The sequence below is a fragment of the Equus przewalskii genome, chromosome 6 (genome assembly GCF_037783145.1).
Source record: "Equus przewalskii isolate Varuska chromosome 6, EquPr2, whole genome shotgun sequence".
In the NCBI taxonomy this organism is placed as follows: domain Eukaryota; kingdom Metazoa; phylum Chordata; class Mammalia; order Perissodactyla; family Equidae; genus Equus; species Equus przewalskii.
In genome coordinates, this window is record NC_091836.1 from 1,837,130 (window position 1) to 1,859,110 (window position 21,981).

At 61.3% G+C, this 21,981-nt stretch overlaps 1 protein-coding gene across 1 annotated transcript; it reads left to right on the plus strand.

Annotated features, from left to right (window-relative positions):
• Positions 1–535: 535 nt before the first annotated feature.
• On the plus strand, positions 536–20,883 carry THOP1 (thimet oligopeptidase 1). Its single transcript, XM_008507075.2, has 13 exons — positions 536–785; positions 3,572–3,784; positions 6,283–6,431; positions 7,607–7,714; positions 9,327–9,429; positions 12,583–12,743; positions 14,359–14,494; positions 14,864–15,230; positions 15,501–15,702; positions 18,414–18,600; positions 18,820–18,948; positions 19,807–19,943; positions 20,422–20,883. Exons 1-13 carry the CDS (start codon positions 770–772, stop codon positions 20,575–20,577), a joined length of 2,064 nt encoding a protein of 687 aa, XP_008505297.1. The 5' UTR covers positions 536–769; the 3' UTR covers positions 20,578–20,883.
• Positions 20,884–21,981: the final 1,098 nt, after the last annotated feature.

Sequence of the window (21,981 nt, forward strand, 5' to 3'; positions counted from 1 at the left end):
AACTGACAACACTAGATATAGGTCCCAAACACCTGTTGTTTGCAGTCCTGGATCCGTTTACTGAAGCTTTCTCCGTGATACGCAATTGCTTACGTTTCTGGGGTTTTTTTTGTGTGTGTTTAATTTAACTGATTAACCGGATTCCGTTGACATATGTGACGCATCTCCTCTATTCATTAGATCCCGGAAGCTGGGCAGGATGCTAGGAATGCCATAATCTACAAAAAGCCAAAAAGCGCCCGAAAACTTGCAAAACTAGCCCAATGCACGATTATAAGGTAGAAAGGATGGAAGTACAAATTCATACGGGAGCTAGAAGCCCAGGCGGAGTACGGGCAGAATGAGCGGAAAATTATAGGAAGCTCTGAGGCGCCAGCGGGGGTGGGGGTGGTGTGTGGGGGTGGTGTGTGTGTGTCTGTGTGTGCGTGCGTGTGTGTGTTTTATGTTTCCATGGAAACGCCCCTCCTCGGCCTCCCAAAGGCTCCGCCCTCTTGCGGCCGAGAGCCAATGATGGGCAGGGCGTGTCCCGGCGCGTGCGCAGAGAGCGTTAGCGCCGAGCCGAGCCGCTTCCGGTTGTGGGTGGAGCCTGGGCGCGCATGCGCCCTGGCCTTCGGCGCACGCGCCCTCCCAGCGTTCAGTGGGCGAGTGGGCGAGTGGGCGAGCGGGCGGAGGGCAGCTCGGTGTGGACGGCGGCGGCCACTGAGAGGACTCAGGCGGTCGGTTGCGGACCAGGTGGAGGAAGGCGTCCCCCGGGGCACGACCGCCCGCCATGAAGCCCCCCGCAGGTACCGGCCGCCCCTTGGTGCGGTGCCCGCTCCCCAGACCCGGGCGCCCCGCACCCTCGTGCCTCTCGGGGGCGCGACCTGGGCCTAAGAGCGGAGCCCGGTGACCCTCGAGTGACCGGGGCCGGGGAGGTGGGGGGGGCATCGGCGAGCCCGGGATCCCGCCCCGTCGGTGGCGGAACGAGTGAATGAACCAGCTTTTCCAGCGCTTCATTCATTCAACAAACTCTGGGTATCTCCTGCTAAGGACGGGTCTGGCCCTGGGGTGGACTCTGGGGGAAACCGAAAGTTCTGGGCGGAGTTCTAGAGCCGGAGACAGACGTTCAGCGGGCAAAGAGGCCGGCGAGGGCTGTAGAGAGTGGTTGCTGCTAGGGCTGGTAGCGCTTCCTTAGAGAGGGCGGTCCTGGAGGGCTTCCCGGAAGAGGTGGCATTTCAGCGAAGCAGCTGTACTGCCAAGACCTAGGGCAGGAACGTCCCAGCTGGCGGGAACCGTGAGGGCAAAGGTGGCAGGGAGACAGGAAGACGGGTAACGGGTTTGGAGAGCACCCAGTCGTTTTGGCTAGAACACAGTTTGGGGTCCCTTTTATTTTAAGGGCAAAGGGGCGCTATAGAAGGGTTTTATTGGGGGGAGTGATGCGACCCGTGTCCTGATCTTTAGAAAACCGCCCGGGTTGTCGCCAGCTGCCTCCTGGAATTTTCTCTTGCCTGCCTGTCCTCCCCTGGTTCTTTTTCCATCTGGTTGCAAGGATGTTGACGATAATTGTGTTCATGACAATAATCATAATTAGGGTTATTCGGGCCTCAGGAAGGCAGGAATGTTGTCAGCCTTGTTTGCAGCAGGGCTGTCAGCTCAGAGACCTCGCACATAGGTTGCAACCTGTAAATATCCCAGAAGGAGTGCGTCTGCTTAAGGTTTTCAAATCCTAGCTCCTGCAGGAGGTTTTTGTGATAATTCCAGCTTGCGCTGATGCCCCATGTTTCCTGAGCATTCTTGCAGCCTTTCTTGACCATCAAATTTAATGGAGACCCACAGTCCTTTGTCTGTAGTTCTGAAACCCAAAATAATCTGTAAACGGAAAGATTTTGCAGCAAAGTCATTTGGCTGGAAAATCTGACCTGTATTGAGTTAAGAGTCTTTCTTTTTCCCGCTTAGTTTATATTAGGGTTCCTCGGCTGGGGTGATTGTGCCCCTGCCACCCCACTCCCCCAGGGAACGCTGCGTGATGTCTGGGGACACCTGTGGCTGTCACACTGGGAGAGTTCCTGGCATTGAGTGGAGGCCAGGGGATGCTGCTCAACCCCCCACAGCGCCCAGGATGGCCCCCCAGAGAGTGATCCAGCCCCAAACGTTGATAATGCTGTTGAAAAACTCTGCTCTAGAGACACCAAATGTAGGTCTGAGCCTGCAGCACCTCCAAAGACACCCCCCCCCACCCCGTGTTCACAAAAGGGGGGAGTCCAGGACCGCTGTGGCCCTGCTCACTCCTGCCGTGCCAGAAGGGGAGAGTGAGGCACAGGTGGGTGTTCCCTGGGGCAACCACTTCTCATTTTTCCACATTCTGCACCCAGCGCGGGGAACGCGAGGCCTCCATTCATTAACTCGGTGAGGAATTCAGGAGATCTCCAGGTGCTACAGGAATGCCGCCGGGGGCCCCTCTCAGAAAGGGAGGTAGCAAGGAAGACTGGCAGAGTGGGGACTCAGGGCAGAGGGGGCAACCTTTGGGAAGGCCCGGGAGACTTCTGGAAGAAAGGCAGTGTGACTGGGCACAGAAAAGTTGGCAAACCAGCCAGCCAAACCCGCCGTGTGGAGCGTTGTAGACCAGGGGTCAGCAAACCGGGTGGTTTAGGCTGGGCCGGCCATGCCCCGTCTCGGTCTCATTGGAGATCTCGTACCTCGGGGGCTGTACAAAAACAGGTTTGCTGACTGGTGGTGTGGACTCTGAGAGGGGTTTGGACTTCAGTTCTTAGTGTGGGGTGAGCCCTGGAAAGGGGACAGGAAGTCCCGCCCACCAGAGGTGCAGGCAGACAAAGGTGGATGTGAGGGCAGCACCCTGGCGCACTGCGGAGGAGCCAGGGTCAGACTGCGGCGCGAAGCCTGCCTCTGCCCTGCTGGCTGCGGGGTCCTGGCAAGAGCCCTGAGCTCTCCTCATCTCAGCATCCCCGTCTGGAAGATGGGGCCAGCCCGGGACGCAGAGTCCAGGGCCATCAGAGGGCTCAGCGAGGGCACGAAAGCAAGCAGCTTACCCTGCAGCCCACGAGGAAGCTGGGAAGGGCTGGCTGTTGGTAAGACCACCGCCTCACCCAGAAACTCCTGGGCCAGGGGTGTTTCAGAGTCAGGATTTCCCCAGCTTTAGGACGGTAACACAGTATGCGTGTCACGTGTCACATCCGAGGAGCTCGGGGGCAGCACCCTGTCATTACACAGTGACTGTTTCAGTGAAATGCACGTGTACACCAAATGTCACCCCGGCACTGCTGACACTGGGGCCGGGTCACTCTCTTGGGGACCGTCCTGGCACTGGGGGGTGTGGAGCAGCATCCCTGACCCCACCCACTCGAGGCAGTAGCTTCACTCCCCAGTTGTGACAACCACGAACGTCCCCTGGTGGGCAGAGTCGCCTTCTGCTCTAGAGGACCGCTCAGCCTGTTGTCCCCACCACGCCCGTGGGCCTCGCCTGTCTGCTCGGAGAAGTGGTGGTCCTCTCCTGTCCCTCCACCCCCAGTGACTGCCCCTAATTCCGGGCTCCAAGCAGACGTGCGGGGTGCGGGCTTCTGTCTCCTCCGTCCAGCCTGTGCGGGAGACGGCCTGGCCGCGGCGGCCGCGTGCTCCGTGGTGAACTACCTGCGATGGGACCTGAGCGCCCAGCAGATCGGGGAGCGCACGGCGGAGCTCATCGAGCAGACCAAGCGGGTGTACGACCAGGTGGGCGCGCAGGCGTTCGAGGACGTGTCCTACGAGAGCACGCTCAAGGCGCTGGCCGACGTGGAGGTGTCCTACACGGGTGAGTCCGCGCGAGGCTCCGGCGGGGAGCCAGGGGTGGCTCGGGCCGTGAGCTCCTGGACCTGCTCGTGGTGAGGCCCCTGCTCCCCGGGGCCGTGCTGGGTAAGGTGCTGACGGGGTACAGGCATGTGACAGGTGCTGGCTGGCAAGTCCCTGAAGGTCCTACGCCACTGCGCCACCTGGCACACTCAGTCCCCAAGGGCTGTGTCATCTGAGGGCCGAGACTGCACGTGTCTAACAGGACGCCTCCAGGAGCCAGCTCAGGTGTTGGCCCTGAAGCTGAATCCCTGCTCAGCCCTCCCGTGTCCCGGGGTTGTTTGCTCTCTGAGCGACTGAACTTGGCCCCTTCGTCCTGGGTTGTCATCCTTCCCTGCCTTAGGGTAACCTGATGCCGCCTGGTGTCCTCGTCACCACCTGGCTGGCTCCTTCACTCCTGCTCCTTTTTGAGCAGCGAGGTGCTCGGGAAACAGATACAAAGCCCGCTTCTCGGAGCCCCCTCTGTAGCGGCTGACAGTGTGGGGATGAAAGACCCAGAGTCTGGACCCCGAGCCCAGGAAACCCCTGCCCCTGGGTCTCTAGCAGAAGTTGTTTTTCGAGGCCGCATCAGGAATCGCTGAATTCCAGCTCGGGGTTCTCGCGTGTCCCTGAGGCCCCACCATGTCGGGTGTGCCGACCCCCAGCTGCGCTGCTCAGACACCAGACGGTTGCTGCTGCTGAGTGGCTTGGTGTGCTGTGGGCTGCGGGGCGAGGGCCACACGGGAAGCAGGTCGAGAGCCTGCAGGCCTGGCTTTGCCTCCCACCCCTCCGGCCTCGGGATGGGCCTCAGTCTCCCCATCTCGTCTCACGGGAGCCTCTGAGGATTGAGGAGTGCCAGTTCCCACTTACAGGCGCGGTCCCGCCAGGCATTACTTGGTCTCCACCCCCGCCCCTTCGGCCTTTTATTTCTGTCCCCACCCGGGAGGCTGAGTCATTTTAAAGAAACTAAAACTGAATCTTGGTACCCCCTTGGCCAGCCATTCAGTGCCTTTCCACGGCCCTCTCGCTGGAGGCCAGAGTCCTCGAGGTGGCTCTCAGAGCCCTGCTGTCTGTCCCCTCTCACCCCCCGCTGGGCCGTCGTGTCCGGCCTCGCGGCCTCCTTGCCCTTCTCATGCTCGCCCGTCTCCGGGCTTCAGATGCAGCCTGGAGTCCTTCCCTCCTGCTGGTCACAGACGAGCTCTTCCCCCGGGAGCCCCTTCCCGCGCCCCCGTTCCCTCTCCATACTGTTTAGCTGTTCGACTCGGTGCCGTCGCAGTGGCTTGTCAGCCCAGACACACAGAAGCTGTCCTGTCCTGGTCACTGTCGCCTCTCGGGCAGCCAGTGTCGGGCCGTCCTGCAGCCCTACGTGCTCCATGGGAGTCGGCCGGGCGGGCAGTCCTGTCGCCGCCTTTACAGAGATCCCTGTGGGGCAGCCAAGTGCACCCAGACCTGGGGATGTTTTCCCCGGCCAAGGACTGCAGAAGTGACCAAACTGTGGTTTAAATTCAGTTCTCCATGATGCAAAGTATATGTTTTTTTTTCAGCCACACTGTTGAGATTTAATACACACACCATATAATCTGCCCATTTAAAGCGTACCTTTTAGTGGTTTTTCGTATACTCACACTGTTGTCCAACTATCACCACCATCTAATTCCAGAACATTCCATCTCCCCCAAAGAAACCCCTGTCCCCGTCAGCAGTCACTCCCCAGCCCCTGACCCCCACGAGCCTGCTCTCTGCCTGTGGATCTGCCTGTTCTGGACGTTTCACGTCCATGGGGTCACACACCATGTGTCCTTCTGTGTCTGCTTCTCTTTCTGAGCGTCGTGTGTTCAAGGTCTGTCCATGTGCGGCTGTGTCAGGGCCTCGCTTCTTTTCATGGCTGCATCGTGCTCCAGCATGTGGATGGACATGTTGTGTGGATCCATGATCCATGATGGACGTTTGTGTTGTGTCCACTATTTGGTTCTTACAAACCACGCTGCTGTGATGTGCATGTGTGTCCTGGGTGGACGGATGTCATTTCTCTGGGCAGACATCAAGGAGTGGGGTTGTTGGGTCGTGTGGTCACTCTGTTCAAACTTATGCCCTCATAGCCACCACACCGCCTCTGTTCAATGACGTGTGGACGTGCTCTGTAAACTTTGACTTCGTTTATGAATTTAAAATATGGTCATCAGCAGCCGTGGCTCCTTTTCTAGAATCTCGTCCCTTTGGCCTCTCCTGGGCTTGTCATCCTTCTCTGTTACGGTCCTTCTTGCCTTGGAGTGTCATGATTGAGCCTGTTTCTCTCGGGCCTGTGCGGTCCCCGAGGACGTGGATACCAGCGCCCATCTCTTGACCCCGGGGCCCTGTGTGGGGAGTGTTCGCTGAGTGAATCGGGAAACCCGATGAGTTCCACGCCCAGGGAGTGAGGCAGGCGCTTGCCGGTGTCCATCGGGGCCCGTTTTCACCCCTGTCTCCCATTGTCTCCGGTTTCAGTCCAGAGGAATATCCTCGACTTCCCCCAGCACGTTTCCCCCTCCAAGGCCATCCGGACGGCCAGCACGGAGGCGGACAAGAGGCTGTCGGAGTTTGACGTGGAGATGAGCATGCGGCAGGACGTGTACCAGAGGATCGTCTGGCTGCAGGTGAGGGGGCGGTAAGGGCGCAGCGTCCGCTCAGCCCCTGGGGACGCGGCCCCGGCACGCTGGAGCTAGAGAACCTGGGGCACAGCGGTCTCCCCACGGGCACCCGCTGCTCAGAGCCTCTTCAGACCCATCACCCTGCTTCCTCGAGTGCCAGAGGCGGAAAGCCGAAGAGACTGGGTGGGTGGGGGGTGGCTGCACAGCGCTGCCAGTGGGTTAACGCTCCTGGGCTGTGCGCTGCAGAACGGCTAAGGTGTCAGTTTCACTTTGTGTCTGTCTCACCATAATGAAAAACCTAAGACAACGACAGAGGCAAATGCAGAGGCACGAGAGAAAGGTCTGGAACACCTGGGCCTCCTTCCTCCTTTGCCACGTCTGCCATGTCGTTTCACCTTTCCGGCCCCACTGGGCGTGACTTAGGGATGACGTCCTGTCTCCTGTGGGTGGTGAGGGGGGTCGACTGACACGCGCAGGGTGACCTGCCTCGGTCGACGCTCCTCGCGGCACACCGGCCCAGAACCTTTGCTGCTGACGTCGGAGGGACCGCAGAGGTGGACCAGAGGCCCTTCTCCTGTCGCTTCTTGCTCATTCTCTTAGAGCTTTCTGCTGCCATGTCTCCCTCAGGATCAGGAAAACGCACCGCGTGCCTTGGGGCGACACAGGCAGGTGGCCTGTGAAAGCACAAGCAGCGTTTTTCTTAGTTGAAATTTCTGAGACAATAGTAGCTTCACATGCCTTGTAAGAAATGATTCAGGAAGGTCCTGTCTACACTCTGCCCATGTCTCCCCAGTGTAACATTTTGCAAAACTAAAGTCGGTATCACAACCGGGACACTGACCTTGACACAGCACCCCGTTCCTGGGTGACCTCTCGCCTGTCCGAGGCCCTCTGGGCTGGTTCCAGTTTGGGGCTGTTCCCATAAGGGAGCCTCCGTGTGCAGGTTTTGTGTGGACCGAAGTCTTTGTTTCTCTTGGATAAACGCCCACGTGCGCTTGCTGAGTCGTGTGGCAGTGGCACATTTTGCTTTTTCGGAAACCGCCAATGTGCTCTCCAGAGCGGCCGCACCATTTCACATTCCCTCCCCTGACATCCGAGAGGTCCGTTTTCTCGCTGCCTTGCCAGCGTTTGGCAGCGTCACGGTATTTCGTGTGAACAGGACTTGGATTTTCTTCTTCTAGGAAAAAGTTCAGAAGGACTCGCTGCGGCCAGAGGCCTCGCGGTACCTGGAGCGCCTGATCAAGCTGGGCAGGAGGAACGGCCTGCACCTGCCTGCAGAGACTCAGGAGGTGAGGGCCCGGCTCTCTGGGGCGCGGGGGGCCCTCACGTTCCTGTGCCCGTCTGGGGGCCCCGCCTCGGGCCTGAACCCCGAGAAGGATGGTCCCTCTGCCCTCGCTTCTGCACGGTTGCACATCGCACTTCGTTCGGTCCTCCCCGTGGCTTTGGTGCGGAGGTGTTAAGGAAAAAGTCACTTCCCCGTGGGCCTGCTGTAGTCTCAGTGCCCTGCAACAACACGGCTTCCCTTCTCCTTTTTTTTTTAAACATTGGCACCTGAGCTAACAACTGTTGTCCATCTTTTTTTTTTCCTTTCTGCTTTTTCTCCCCAAATTCCCCCAGTACATAGTTGTATATTCTAGTTGTGGGTCCTTCTAGTTGTGGCATGTGGGGCGCCGCCTCAGCATGGCCTGATGAGCGGTGCCGTGTCCGCGCCCAGGATCCGAACCAGCAAAACCCTGGGCCGCCACAGCGGAGCTCGAGAACTTAACCACTTGGCCACTGGCGGGCCCCATGGCTTCCCTTCTGACCCCACACGTGTGGGGTTCCCACATAGGTGACTGTGACCTACGATTTAACTCAGTTCTGACACTGTCTACCCAGAGATGGCATCAGTCCCCCAGGTTAAGGGCTCAGTCCCATGAGACTGTGCTCATTTCAGATGCCAATCGAAAGTCCAGGTTGTCACCTGTGCTTCTGTCCAGTTGGCTGTAAATCGGGGTTCCCACGACCCCCTCAGGTTCAATTAATTTGCTAGAGCGGCTCGCAGGACTCAGGAAACCAGTTTACTTGCTAGATTACTGTTTAAAAGATGCAACTCAGAAACAGCCAGATGGCCCCTCGGCCTCCCCATGCCTCCGCCTGGCCCCCCATCCCCTGGTTGGGGTTTTCATGGCGGCCTCATAACGTTGGCATGACAGATTGGATGCAGCCTCCGGCCCTGCTCCCCTCCCAGAGCAGCTGACGTAGCCACTGTCCTCTAGGTGTGGCTGGTTGCCCCCACCAGTCCCCATTCTTCGGTGCTTTCCAGAAGTCCCTGCGTCTGCGTACACTCAGGCGTGGTTGACGGGCTCTTCAGGAGAACAAGGTGCTGCCTCGCCTTTGTCGCTCAGGAGCTACTTCAGTTTTTTCTTATCACTTAAGAAATTCTAAGGGTTTTAGTGCACCAGGAGTGGGGACAAAGACCCGACATACATTTCTTGTTGTAAGTCACAATGTCCCAGGTGGCATCCCCTGCGCGTCCTGGCCCCGGCGCTGGGAGGGCTGCGCCTGCCCGGTTCCTGCGGCTCGTAGGCGGGGTCTGCGTTCCCCGCGCTCAGGCAGGTTTCCTGTCTCTAGCGATTGGCACCCCTGGGAAGGAGGGGCTGTCCCTCCAGGTCAGCAAGGCCGAGGCGTCAAAGCCTCAGGACCTGGGCCCCCACCCAGTTAGAATCCGGTCCATTTTCCACTGCCTCTAAAATCCAGCTTGACCCTGAAAGGACAGAAATTCAGTTTCAGTTCACGCCGCCGCGAACCAGTCTCAGGCCTTTGTGTTTGCGTCTGGCAGCCTCTGTTTCTGTCCCCGTCCCCCCTCCTCTTGCTCGTCCCCCCACCGCCGCCTCCTCTCACGGCTCTTCTCTCCTTCAGAAAATCAAGAGCATCAAGAAGAAGCTGAGCCTCCTGTGCATCGACTTTAATAAGAACCTGAACGAGGACACGACCTTCCTGCCCTTCACGCGGGACGAGCTGGGTAGGAGGCACTTCTGGGACCCATGGGGGCCTCCGCCTCCTCCCGCGGGCTTCTGAGGTTGAGGATGGTGGGAGGCCCATGCGTTTGGATCTAATACCACCCCCCTCAGTGGTTTGGAACCTGAGCTTCTAGATCCTTCCTTGGGGAGGGCCGTGGTCTGCCTACCGAGATTCCTCCTGGCCAGGAAGCACCCAGGGCAGCGGCAGGAGCCCACCGGTCTCAGCCTCTCCGGGTTAGCCGGGGGTGCCCTCTGAGAGCCAGGCCCCGCCCACCCGCCGCTCTCTGTGATGCTCATCTTCTTAGTCTTACAAAGTGAAGGGGACTGACAGGGTCCTGTTCTGACCTGCTGTGTGTGGGAATTGTGAGGGGGTGGGGCCTGGCCCTCCTTTCTAGTTTCCACTCTCTTCTCTCCCTCTCTTCCCCAAATGCTTTATTTCAAATGTTTCACGCCCGTAGGAAATTGGTGATGATAGCACAACGGAGAACCCGTGTGCCTCACTTAGACTGGGCCCTGGCCACTGCTCCTGCCCTCCTCTGTGTGGATCCCCGTGTAGGTGTGGCTTCTGAACCCTCCAGAAGTTGTCTGTAGGCCTCACGACACATCACCGAGAATGGGGACGTCCTCCCATGTCACCTCCTGCGGTTCACGCTCGGGAGACCGAGCAGCAGACAGCAGTGTTGCGAATGCAGGTGTCCCTGCCCAGCCGTCCCGACCACGCTCCCTGGACTCTTTCCTCAACCGGGTCCAGCCGGGGAGCACTCATGCCGTCCAGTCTTCGTGTCCCTTCAGGCTCTTTCCTGTCAAACGGTTCCTCAGCCTTTCGAAAATGTGTTTCCATCTTTCCTGGCATTGACAGTTGTGAAAACGCCGGGCCAGCTGTGGTGCCGCAGCCTCAGGGCTCTGCCAGGGGACTCAGGTGACCCTGGGTCTTCTGACCCATCCTGCCCACTGCGGTGGAGTGTAAGGTTACATGAGAGTGGAGCCTGTATTCCAGCAGCGTCTGCCCCCACCCGACGTGGCCCGTGACGCAGGGACCTCGTTGCCCGAGGCCTCCACGGGGGGCCTTGATCACAGACGTGCCCACAGACACAATTTTTCTCAACAAGTGCTTATGGGCCACTTGCCACCAAACTCCGCTGCCCTTTGTTCTCATTCAGTCCCACCCTGTGGCTCCTGACATTTAAGGACAGTGTTTCCTGGGCAAGGACAGTGACATTTAGGGCTGTGTTTCCTGGGCAAAGGGGGCCCGGGGCCTCTGGAATGAGCAGACAGGCCCTCTCACCCACCTATTTGCACAGTCTGGGGGGCCCTGCTGTCTCAGGCTGGCCTCAGACGCTGTCCCTTGGGGGCGGGGTTGGTGGCCAGGCCAGGACGTGTCCGGCCTGCCTGGCAGGGTCTGGCCCTGTCGCAGGTCCAGCTGAGCAAGAGCGTGGCGTTTGTTTATTTTCTCCCGATTGCGAAAGGGATTCTTGGTGTTATGTTACCGAAATGCGGAGGCTGTTTCTCTGTCCCCTTTTCTCTTTTCCTGAGTCTGCACCACTTGCTGAACCTAACCCTCCACCGTGCGTGCCCACTGTAGCGTTGCCACTTTCCCTTCGTGGTCAGTGATTTTTCCAGCGGTGCTCTGAGGCCGCTGCTCGTCACGTTTTGCCCACTAGCCGAGGCGTCCCTGCATGATGCTCTAAGGACAGCGTCCTCCCTGCGCGTCCTCTCTCCTGAGGTCAGGACATCCCCTCCGCCTGCTCACCGATGATCTGTGTCTGTATCGGTGGGCTTGCGGATCCTAGCTTGTTCCCTGAGGTAGAGTCCGTGCTGTCATCCTGTGTTTTAATGCTCAGATTGTCCCAGTGTGACCTCGAGGAGTCCCTTCAGGCTTGACGTGTCAGTTATCCTTTGAGCACCCTCTTTTTGACACAGGATGCCCCGGGCTCATTTCGTCCTTTGCCCACCTGGGCCCGGGCCTGATGCTTAGAAACTAAGATCTGGATGCTGGTGTGCTCGCTGCTGCTGGTGGCTGGTGTTTCTTGGCGTCTCCGCAGACAGGAAATAGATACGGTCCACGCAGGCGCACGCACGCACACGCCCTGAGCGCACGTTGATGCTGTCAGTTCCAGCACGGTACCCCCGGCTTGTCTGGTGTCACCCTGTCCGCGTTTTCACCGCTGTCTCCAGCAGGGAGAAAGCCATTGAGAGGGTATTTGGGGCTCTCACGATCCTAGGAGGGCAGGGGCCCTGTTCCGGCGCGAGGGCAGCTCTCTGGCCTGTTTCGTGCTGCCTGTTGGGCCCTGGGTCCACCGACACCAGCTCGATGTCCTCAGCTGGGCTTGGCGCAGTTCACTCGCCCGGCAGACGTTTGTCGGGCCTGCGCAAGTGCCGGAGCCCAGCCAGGAAGGACAGAAGCTTTGCCTGCCGTGGGGCCCGCCCCGAGCCGCAGCCTCGCAGGGATCCTCAAGGCTCCGTCGCCTCCCACGCCCCCAGGGCTGAGCCCGGCCGCTCAGGACCTCCCCAGTGGTGCCCCGTCCATCACTGCACCCTAGCCCAGCTCATCCCTGCTCACTGTACTGGGGGGAGGGTCCCGGGCCAGCTGGCCTCTGGGGGGCCATGGGCCAGGGCGCAGCCAGGGCGTGAGGTGTGGCCGTGGCGTCTCCTAAGCTGTGAGGCGGGAGCCCCTGAAGGAGGCAGTGTCCCTGGATCTCTGTCTCAGCAGGATGGTGCCGGTGCAGGAGACCAGGCGGGAGCTGTCACAGCACTGTGGGCCCGGGGACGGGGCGGAGACGCTGCCCGGGGGGGACACATGGGACACGGCGGGTTCTGTCTCCCATTGGTGCCACTTACAGAGAATGGCCACAGGAGGAGGCTGCGGCCCCTGAAAGCCCGCATCAGGCCGGGTGTGGCCTTGCCTTCCCGGGGGAGTCCTCATGGGGCGGCAGCGCGATTCCAAGGGGGCGCGTCCTCGACGTCTTCCCTCTGGGGCGGAGCAGGAAAGGCGCGGGCTGGAGTCACAGAGCTCCGAGGGGAGGCCGGCCTGGTGCTGCTGCCCCCACTGACTGCTGCGCCGGCCTCCCGAAGGAGCAGGCCTGCTCCCCTGCCACGTCTGTGCACCGTCCCAGCAGCTCGGTGGTCCTTCACAGCCCCCAACGGTGTCCCCACAGGAGGGCTCCCCGAGGACTTTTTGAACTCGCTGGAAAAGGCCGGGGGTGAGAAGCTGAAGGTCACCCTCAAGTACCCGCATTACTTCCCACTCCTGAAGAAGTGCCACGTGCCCGAGACCCGGAGGAAGGTGGAGGCGGCCTTCAACTGTCGCTGCAAGGAGGTGAGAGGCAGCGCCGGGGCACGCCTGCCCCTTCACCGACCTGTCCTGGGTGGCCGGTGCCACTGGGCCCGCAGAGCGTCACCCGTGTCAGCCAGGCCAGCTGTTGTGACGGGCAGAGGCCCCCTCAGCGAGCTTGGTCTGCCCTGTGGAGGTTTCCATATGGGTCTGGCTCTGTCCCCGGCCGCAACAGTGTCTGAGGCCTCTTTCCTGAGCTCGTCCTGCTCTGGTGGGCACTTGCTCTGTGTACATCACGATGCCCTCTTCCTCAGCTGTCCCCGTGCGCCTTCACTTGAGAGCGCCCTCTCTTCGGTGGCGCTGCCCGGACTCGAGCCTGGGTTTGCACAAGTGCCCTTTGCTGCTCTGCGTCTCGTGCCGTGCCCCGGGCCTCCAGCTCAGCCCTGGGCGTGGCCTCTGTGCCCAGGCGTCCGTTCCCATATGGCGCTTGTGCTCGTGTCCACACCCCGATATGTGGCCCTGTGGCCTCTGTCCGCGCTTCTCCCATGGAGCATCTCGAACAGGTGGGGCCGTGGGAGGGTGCCCTTCCCCTCCCTGTGGATGCGCCTGGTGCTCGTGTGGCCGGCAACGACGAGCCACCAGCGGGAGGTCTGAGCTGTTCCCTTGTGGGGCGGCAGGAAAAACCTGAGGTCTGGCTCTCTGCACTTTCTTGGGCTGATGACAGACCACGTTGGTCTGAAGGTAACGTGGGGGCTCCCCCACCGCAGAATTTGAGATGTGGCCCTGGAGAAGGCAGCGCCCACAGGTGCCCTCCTGTGGAGGTGGGTGGCTCAGTGATGAGGCGGCAGCAGTTCGGGTCCCGCTGGACGTCAGCAGTGAAGTGATACTGAAGAGGCCCCGAGGTGGCAGATGCAGGCTGATCAGGACTGGGGGGTGGTTGGCATCACCTCATCCTCCCATCCTGGCCCCCAGACCCGACCGAGGCAGAGCGCGGGGCAGATGGAGTTCTGGGTCCCAGGGTCCTGGCGTGTGGACCGGCGCTGTGGAGACAGCCCTGCTGGCCGCCAGCCCGAGCCCCCTCCTATGTGCGGGTCTCTGCTCACCTTCTCACTTGTAACTTGGTTTCCTGCGGATGGATCGGGCCGGCGGGAGTTCTGTTCCATTCTGCCCTGGCCTCTGTTTCTCCTTGTAAATGAATCAGAGGTGTTTCGTTTTGTGTTGGTCCCATGAGCTTGGTTGGCTGGGTCGACCCCTCAAGTGCTGGCAGAGACGCGACCAAGCCCTTGTACCCCAGGCCAGTCCCTGTGCAGTGGGGAGCGCGCAAGTTCACAGCGCCCCCAGGGCCTCTCCCAGAGCACCAGGCCTCGCATTGCCTCCACTCACAGCCTTAGAGCCGTTCATGGTTCCGGAAGGGACCTGAGGGCTTTTGAAGACTACGTGTTACGACAGGACCAAGTGCCTAGAAATCCAGGCCAACAGGAAGGGGAAGGGAGGCCAGACGCAGCTGGCTGAGTCCGCATGTTCTCAGATGTGCCCACCAGGGGGCCCGGGCAGCCCCTGCAGCTGCTGAGCCCCACAGAGTGGGGAGGCTGGCCCGGGAGCCCTCGGTGGGGAGGCAGCGGCGCCCGGCGCCCACAGAGCTGGTCGTTTGTCGTTCCAGGAGAACTGCGCGATCCTCAGGGAGCTGGTGGCCCTGCGGGCGCAGAAGTCCAGCCTGCTGGGATTCAGCACGCACGCCGACTACGTGCTGGAGATGAACATGGCGAAGACCAGCCAGGTGGTGGCCACTTTCTTAGGTAACCCCTGGCCTCCCCCAGCCTCCCGCCCCGCGTTCCGGGAGTGGGGTTCGGGGCTGTCCTTGACCGCAACATGATGCTGCCTCTGAGGCCCTTGAGGTGGGAGCCTAGCTGCCTCCCCTGACCCTTTTCTTTGGTCTTGAGGGACCCTAATCTGACAGCTGAGTTGGGGCCCTGGCGTGGGGCCCTGGCTTGAGGCCCTGGATACGTGTCCCCCCGTCCAGCTGTTCCCTGCTCCTTGTGATGCCTGAGAAAGCCAAGGCCTGTGGGCCGGAACCCCGGGCGTGTCGGGGGTGGCTGGGGTGGGGGAGCTGGGCGGCGTGGGGAGCCCGGCGCAGGGAGGTAGCCGCGCCTCTCCCCCCCCCCCAGATGAGCTGGCCCAGAAGCTGAAGCCCCTCGGGGAGCAGGAGCGGGCGGTGATCCTGGAGCTGAAGAAGGCCGAGTGCGAGCAGCGCGGCCTGGAGTTTGACGGGCAGATCAACGCCTGGGACATGCGCTACTACATGAACCAGGTGGAGGAGACGCGCTACAGCGTGGACCAGAACCTGCTCAAGGAGTACTTCCCCATGCAGGTGGTCACGCGGGGGCTGCTGGGCATCTACCAGGAGCTGCTGGGCCTGACCTTTGACCTGGAGGAGAGCGCCACCGTGTGGCACGAGGACGTGAAGCTGTACTCCGTGAGGGACGTGGGCTCCGGGCAGGTCATCGGCAAGTTCTACCTGGATCTCTACCCGCGGTGGGTGCGAGCGGGCAGGGCCGGGGTGAGGGGCGGCGGGGGCACCGTTCAGGGGAGGTGGGTGGGCCAGGTGGCAGGAGCCCTGCCCCTGGGCTCTCGCTCCTCTGCTGAGAAGGAAGTTAAGCCGCTCAGTGTGTCCACTCGCCCCAGTGGGCAGACAGGTTGCCCGAGGGACGCAGAGTCAGCGAGTGGCAGCATCGGGGACCGTTCTGGGGCCAGGCTGTGGGCGGAGCAGCCCCCCAGCGGAGCCTGACCCTGCCTCCTCTGCAGGGAAGGCAAGTACGGGCATGCAGCCTGCTTCGGCCTGCAGCCCGGCTGCCTGCGGGAGGACGGGAGCCGCCAGATCGCCATCGCGGCCATGGTGGCCAACTTCACCAAGCCCACCCCTGACGCCCCCTCGCTGCTGCAGCACGACGAGGTGGAGACCTACTTCCACGAGTTCGGGCACGTGATGCACCAGCTCTGCTCTCAGGTGGGTGCAGGGGCCAGAGGCAGGTCCCCCCTGTCGGATCTTCCATCTGACGTCACCACAGATGGGGTGACACCCTTTTGTATCAGTTTCCATCACAAAGTCCCACAGCCACGGTGGGCCCACCCATGTGACTTGGTTTCCGTCTCTTTAATGACCCAGTCCCCAGATGTTGTCACCTTCTGAGGTCCTGGGGTCACAGCTTCAGCACGGGAATGTGCGGGGGGCGCATCTGAGCCCGTGGCAGCGCTCAGAGCTGCTGGGAGGATTAGGGAAAATGGTGCACGTGTGTGACTTGCTTGGGACAGTGCTTGGCGCCTCAGGCCCCATCCCGTCAGCTGACATGAAGAAGTGTGGCTGGAACGGTCCAGCGAAAGCTGGCAATGAAAACCGGAGAAGGCTCCGGATCCGGTGAGCTCCCCCGGGCCCCGCGAGGAGGTCGGGGTGCTGGGCTCTTGCTGGAAGCACGGAGGCTCAGAGAGTTGAAGTGATTGCCCCAAATGGGCCCTCAGCGGCAAGCACAGGGCTCACCCTGGGTTTTCTGGGCCCCCAGCCTGGTGTCCGTGCCCCAGGACCCCAGCTGTCCAAGTGCATTCGCTCTCTGCCTCTCACGTAGTCAGTGCTTTCTCCTGAGCAGGAGTGTTCTTAGGGGCTGAACCGGAGTGTGTGGGAACGGGGCGCTCCGTGATTTTTAGTCAGTTCTCCAAATTGTGCATCACCGCTGTCCAGTTTTGGAATGTTTTCATTCACCACCCCTCCCTCTACCCTCCCTGCCCCACTCCCAGCCCCTGGCCCCCACGAGCCCGCTATCTGTGGATCTGGCTGTTCTGGACATTTCCCATCAACGGGGTCACACGCCGTGTGTCCTTCTGTGTCTGCTTCTCTCCCTGAGCGTCGTGTGTGCAGGTCCGTCCACGTGTGGCTGTGTCAGGGCCTCGCTCCTCTTCACGGCTGCATAATATTCCAGCGTGTGGATGGACTACTTATCTTTAGATAAGCAGAAGATTTGACTTTGGTGAAGTTCAGTCTATTAAGCTTTTTTCTTTCAGTTTGCCTTTTTTTGTTTTTTGGGTTTTTTTTTGAGGAAGATTAGCCCTGAGCTAACATGTGCTGCCAATCCTCCTCTTTTTGCTGAGGAAGACTGGCCCTGAGCTCACATCCATGCCCATCTTCCTCTATTTTATACGTGGGACGCCCACCACAGCATGGCTTGACAAGCGGTGCCATGTCCGCACCCGGGATCCAACTGGCGAACCCCGGGCCGCAGAAGTGGAACATGCGCACTTAACCGCTGTGCCACTGGGCCGGCCTATCAGTTTGCCCTTTTTTATGTTCTGTTGAAGAAATCGTTTGCTCACCCCAAGCACTAAGACTTTCTCCTTATTGTTTTTTCTAGAAGTTTTATAGGGTTAGCTCTTTGCGTTGGCCTGTTGTCCATTGTGAGTTGATGTTGCCTGTGATGTCTGTGGTGTGAGGGTCACCCGCTCACCCGCCAGCAGTCCCCACGGCAAAGCCACCGTCTCTGCAGCACCCGGGGCGTGTGCGTCCCCTCTTGCTATTTCCTGTCTCTCTCTGCACACTCCACTCATGGATGATTTCTCATATCTGGAACATTCTTCTTCCAGCGACCCTCACAGCTCCCTCAGCTCCTTCAGGTCCTTCCTGACACACACGTCTGACTCCCGTTCTTCATGGCAGTTCTGTTCCCTAAAGCTTGCGTGAATGCGGAGCCCCTGTTCCTGGGGGGCGCAGGGCTAGGTTCCTGTGGGTGTCAGGCCACGACATTGTCATCAGCCGATCAGTACGTCATCTTGTGTCACGTGTGATTCTGTTTGAAGACGCCTCACTTAACACGCGCTGTTGGTTCATTAACACGGACTCTGGGCCAGCAGCCCGTGGCTCACCCCCATCCAAGCTCATGTCACACCCGCTTCCTCCTGGGGCACATCTCAGCCTTCACACCGGGAATGCCGGGCAGCACTTGAGCACGACATTTGGGGGCTATTTGAAACAGCAAAGTCGTCCGCAAAAATGCAAAGAATGGGGCACTCAGCAGATCCTGCAAAGGAGACTTGTCACAGTCAGAGCTCAACTCCCAAGGCGGCGCATCGAATGACCTGGCAGGCTCTGCAGGGGTCGAGTCGGGGTTGCAAATAAAGTTCAGCGTGTCACAGGTTCACAAATACGGAATCCAAGGAGGGCCCCCGCGTCCTCTCCCGCTTTCCCTGCCTCCCTCCGGCCCTTGAAGGAACCTGCCCAGGACCCCTCGGCGGCTTGTGTGACCAATCAGCCGCCAGACCCGGGTTCTAGCTGGACTGGGTCTGGCGCTGTGTTTTTCCGGAAAAATCTCAGCCACTCAAAAGTGGAGAGAACACAGTGTACCGTCCAGATTCGGTGTTTCCAGGCCTCTGCCGTTTGGGTGCAGGGCCTGTTGAGAGCGTTGGCCTCGTGGATGGGAGAGCGGGACGTGGGTGACCAGCAGGACAGGCTGCTCTCCGCCTCCCTGTGTGCTGGGCTGCTCCGGGAGCCTCGACTGTCCCCATCGGGAGCCTCGACTGTCCCCATCGGCAGCCAGGCTTCCAGGTCGGGGGGAGGCAGCCCAGCATGTGACCCGCCTGCCCAGCTGCGCTCAGGAGGGCGCCCAGGGAAGGCCAGGCGGAGGGCGCGGGCCGGCGGGGTCGGGGCCCTCCTGCAGCCCTGCCCCGTCCCCGCAGGCGGAGTTCGCCATGTTCAGCGGCACGCACGTGGAGCGCGACTTCGTGGAAGCGCCTTCGCAGATGCTGGAGAACTGGGTGTGGGAGAAGGAGCCGCTGCTCAGGATGTCCCAGCACTACCGGACGGGCAGCGCCATCCCCCCGGAGCTGCTCGAGAAGCTCATCAAGTCCCGGCAGGCCAACACAGGTGTGCGCCGCACCCCGCCGGGGGCCCTCTGCTCGGGGACCGCCCTCCCGCCCAGTCCCCGTTCTCCAGACCCCGAGGCCCGGGAAGGGAGGGGCGTCCCTGGTCCTCCTGTGGCACCCAGCCAGGCCCGCATGTGCCCTCGGGGGTTTCTGCCCCGCCTGGGCCACAGCGGCCAGGGCGGGCACAGAGCCAACCCCCCGTCTCCTTCCTCCCGCCCAGGCCTCTTCAACTTGCGCCAGATCGTCCTGGCCAAGGTGGACCAGGCCCTGCACACGCAGACGGCTGCAGACCCAGCCGAGGAGTACGCCCGCCTCTGCCAGGAGATCCTTGGGGTCCCAGCCACGCCAGGTAGCCGCTCGAGAGCCATGCCCTGCTTAGAGTTCGGGGTCTCGGCCATCCTGGGTCAGAAGGATCTGATAACGGGTCAGGGGGGTCGGGCCAGTCTGGGCTTCGGCTGAGGCCTGGAGGGAAGCAGGTGGCCTCTGGCCTCGTTTCTGCTCTGCATCCCTGGGCGTGTGCTGCCGCCGGGAGAGTGGGGGCAGCTGTCGGCACCCGAGGGTCCGTCCTTACCCACCCACTCGCCTTCTGCTCGCACTGCGGGCCGCTGCCATCGTCTCCGCACCCTCACTCCTCCCGCGGGCACCCTCCTGCACGTTGCTCTCTAGAAAGCCTGGAAGGCGCGTAGCAGACAGGTGCTTTCGTGCCCTGGAGATAATGAGTAGATAAGGTCTGGGTGCATGTCCTTCCGAGCGTGCGTGCGTGCGTGCATATGTATACACACGTCGGCTCAAACGCTTGACCCACGAACACATGGGTGAAGATAATTGGGATTTTAATGGAGGTGGTGGTGTGTTGATTTACTATCTCATAAGCAGTCAAAAGGTGCTTTAGCCCGCGCATGCTCTCCGTTGCGTGGACGAGCCTTGACTTGCCCTGTGCCCTCCCAGTGTCGAGCCTCGGCGCATGGCAGCTGACATCGTTAAATGCTTTGGTGTGAACCCTTTCGAGCTTCGGCAGATAGTGGGCAGATTCACTTCTCTCCTTCCGCCAATTGCCTGGCCCTGCTTTCCAGACATGTCAGGCCCCCCTCTTCCAGGCGGGGGGTCTCCTACAGGCTGCCTTGAGGGCCCCTCTCCAGGGAAGGGGTGCTGAGGGGGCTGGGGGTCCCGACGGGGCTGCAGTGAGAGCCTCCCCGGTCTGTCCCAGGGACCAACATGCCCGCGACCTTCGGCCACCTGGCGGGCGGCTACGACGCGCAGTACTACGGCTACCTGTGGAGCGAGGTGTACTCCATGGACATGTTCCACACGCGCTTCAAGCAGGAGGGTGTCCTGAACGGCAAGGTGAGGGACCCCCGCCTGATGGGAGGGGCCAGCGTGCGGAGCAGGTGGGTGACCTGTGAGCGTGCTCCCTGAGGCCCAGGACCAAACAGCCGTCCTTGGCCTCGGGCCTGAGTGTGCGCCCAGGCAGAAGGGGCACCTGCCCGTCTTCTTGGGGTGCCGGAGCCGGGCCGCCCTCCGCTCCACCGGGGACCCTCCTGGGCCCGAGGCTCAGCCTGGGGCTTCGACCTCTGTGCAGGTGAAGGCCCCCGGGAAGTTTCTGGAGGATGGGGCTCCTGCACACAGGTAGTCGTGCACAGTTATGTGCACACGCGTTCATGCCTGCTGGGAGACCCCTGTGCTTGGTGTCTGCACGCACGAGCCCTCCTGGTGTTGATGCAGGCACCTGCGGGCCTGCCTGGAGCGGGGAGGGGATGCGCAAGGACCGGTATGGAGGGGCTTGAAGACCCGCGCCCAGCCCCGCCCCTATGCCCCTCGGCAGGTCGGCATGGACTACAGAAGCTGCATCCTCAGACCCGGCGGCTCTCAGGACGCCAGCGCCATGTTGAAGCTCTTCCTGGGCCGCGACCCCAAGCAGGACGCCTTCCTCCTGAGCAAAGGGCTGCAGGTGGAGGGCAGCGAGCCCCCGGCCTGCTGACACATGGGCGTCCTGCCGGCCCTGGACTAGGGGACTCGGCCCCGCCAGGCTCCCGCCGGGACACAGGGCAGCCGGGCGAGGAGCGGGCTGCTGGCTCTGCCTGTTCGTTCCCACGTGTGGTCTCTGCAGCCCCGCTCAGTGGCCGGCCTGGGCCAGAACGACCTTGTCCTCCAGGCGGCTGCGGGCTCCCGGGCCCGCTCAGGGCCTGCCCCAGGCGGCGCCAATGCAGCCCCTACCTGGGGAGTTCTCCTGGTCAAGGGACGGCACCTCTTTCAAATGCAGGCATTAAAAAAGAAAGAAAGAAAAGATGGGCTCCTGGCCTGTGTCTCACACCCATTCTCCTGCACAGAATAGCGGACATTGGTTGTCACACTTGCGATCCAGTTGTTTGGTTTCTGTTAAGCCCTAAACTTGGCAGTCAGCCCTCCTGCTGGGAACGCTGGGCAGTTGAAGGCTGCTCTCTGTGCGCTGGAACATTCTGGACTGTGACACACTTGGGTCGCTGGGAGACAGCTGAGCTGTCGGAGCGACTGCAGCCAGGGGCCGTGGGCTGTGGGGCTGGGGTGCTGGGATCGCTCACCCAGAGGGGTCTGTTTCCTGCCAGCCTCCCACCTAGCACGTGTCTGGGGACATCCCCCGCCTGCCCCCAGTGCCGCGCTGACCCATGTGGGGCAGGCCCAGCTCCTCCGAGAAGCCTGCACACCAGCGACCAGGACGCGACAGCCGCCTGCCCTCGGCCCGGATGTGAGTCACCGGGCAGGCCGCCTCCTGGCTCCGGGCCGGAGGCTCTGGGAGGGCTTTGACAGGGGCTGGTTTCTGATTAATGAACACAGCTGTTGGAGCCTGGCCGTGACCTTTCTTGTCCACGTGACCCTGAAGACCAGAGGCAGACGTGGCCTGTCCTCCCGCTCAGGGCTCGGCTCCCTCTGGCCGTGAGGCTGTTGGCAGCGTGGCAAAGTCTGGGCTGCGGGAGGGCGGCCTCCCAGGGCCTCTGGCGAGTCTGCAGAAAGACCTTGGTGGTATTTTTTGGTCCTTCACTTGAGCAGGCGGGTGGCTGTCCCCCTGGCTCGTTTGGTCCAGACCGCCCGGTGTCTTCTTCCCTGGCCTTTGAGCTCCTCCGGAGCCTGCCTCCTGCCCCTGCGTCCTCCCCTCGCGTCCTTCGTCCCTGCAAAGGGTCAGTGGAGTGAGGGACCAGACAGCGCCCTGACCCATCTCCCCCAGGCTCAGGTGACTGGCCGCACCTCCCTGGGGACAATCTGTCTGCCCCTGACCATCCATCCTCACCAGCCCTGGGCCAGTCCAGCTGTGGAGCCTCATGGGGGCTTGCTCAGCTTCCTGCACCCACTTCTGTACCTTTTAAACTGGGGCAGGGGGGTGAGTGTTGTCGGCCGGTCACTTGTCCAG

Excerpts from the sequence above, each read along its gene's own strand:
- THOP1 (XM_008507075.2), top strand. Across the intron at positions 12,744-14,358 it reads TCAACTGTCGCTGCAAGGAG|GAGAACTGCGCGATCCTCAG; the intron begins GTGAGAGGCAGC and ends TTGTCGTTCCAG. Across the intron at positions 18,601-18,819 it reads GTCCCGGCAGGCCAACACAG|GCCTCTTCAACTTGCGCCAG; the intron begins GTGTGCGCCGCA and ends CCTCCCGCCCAG.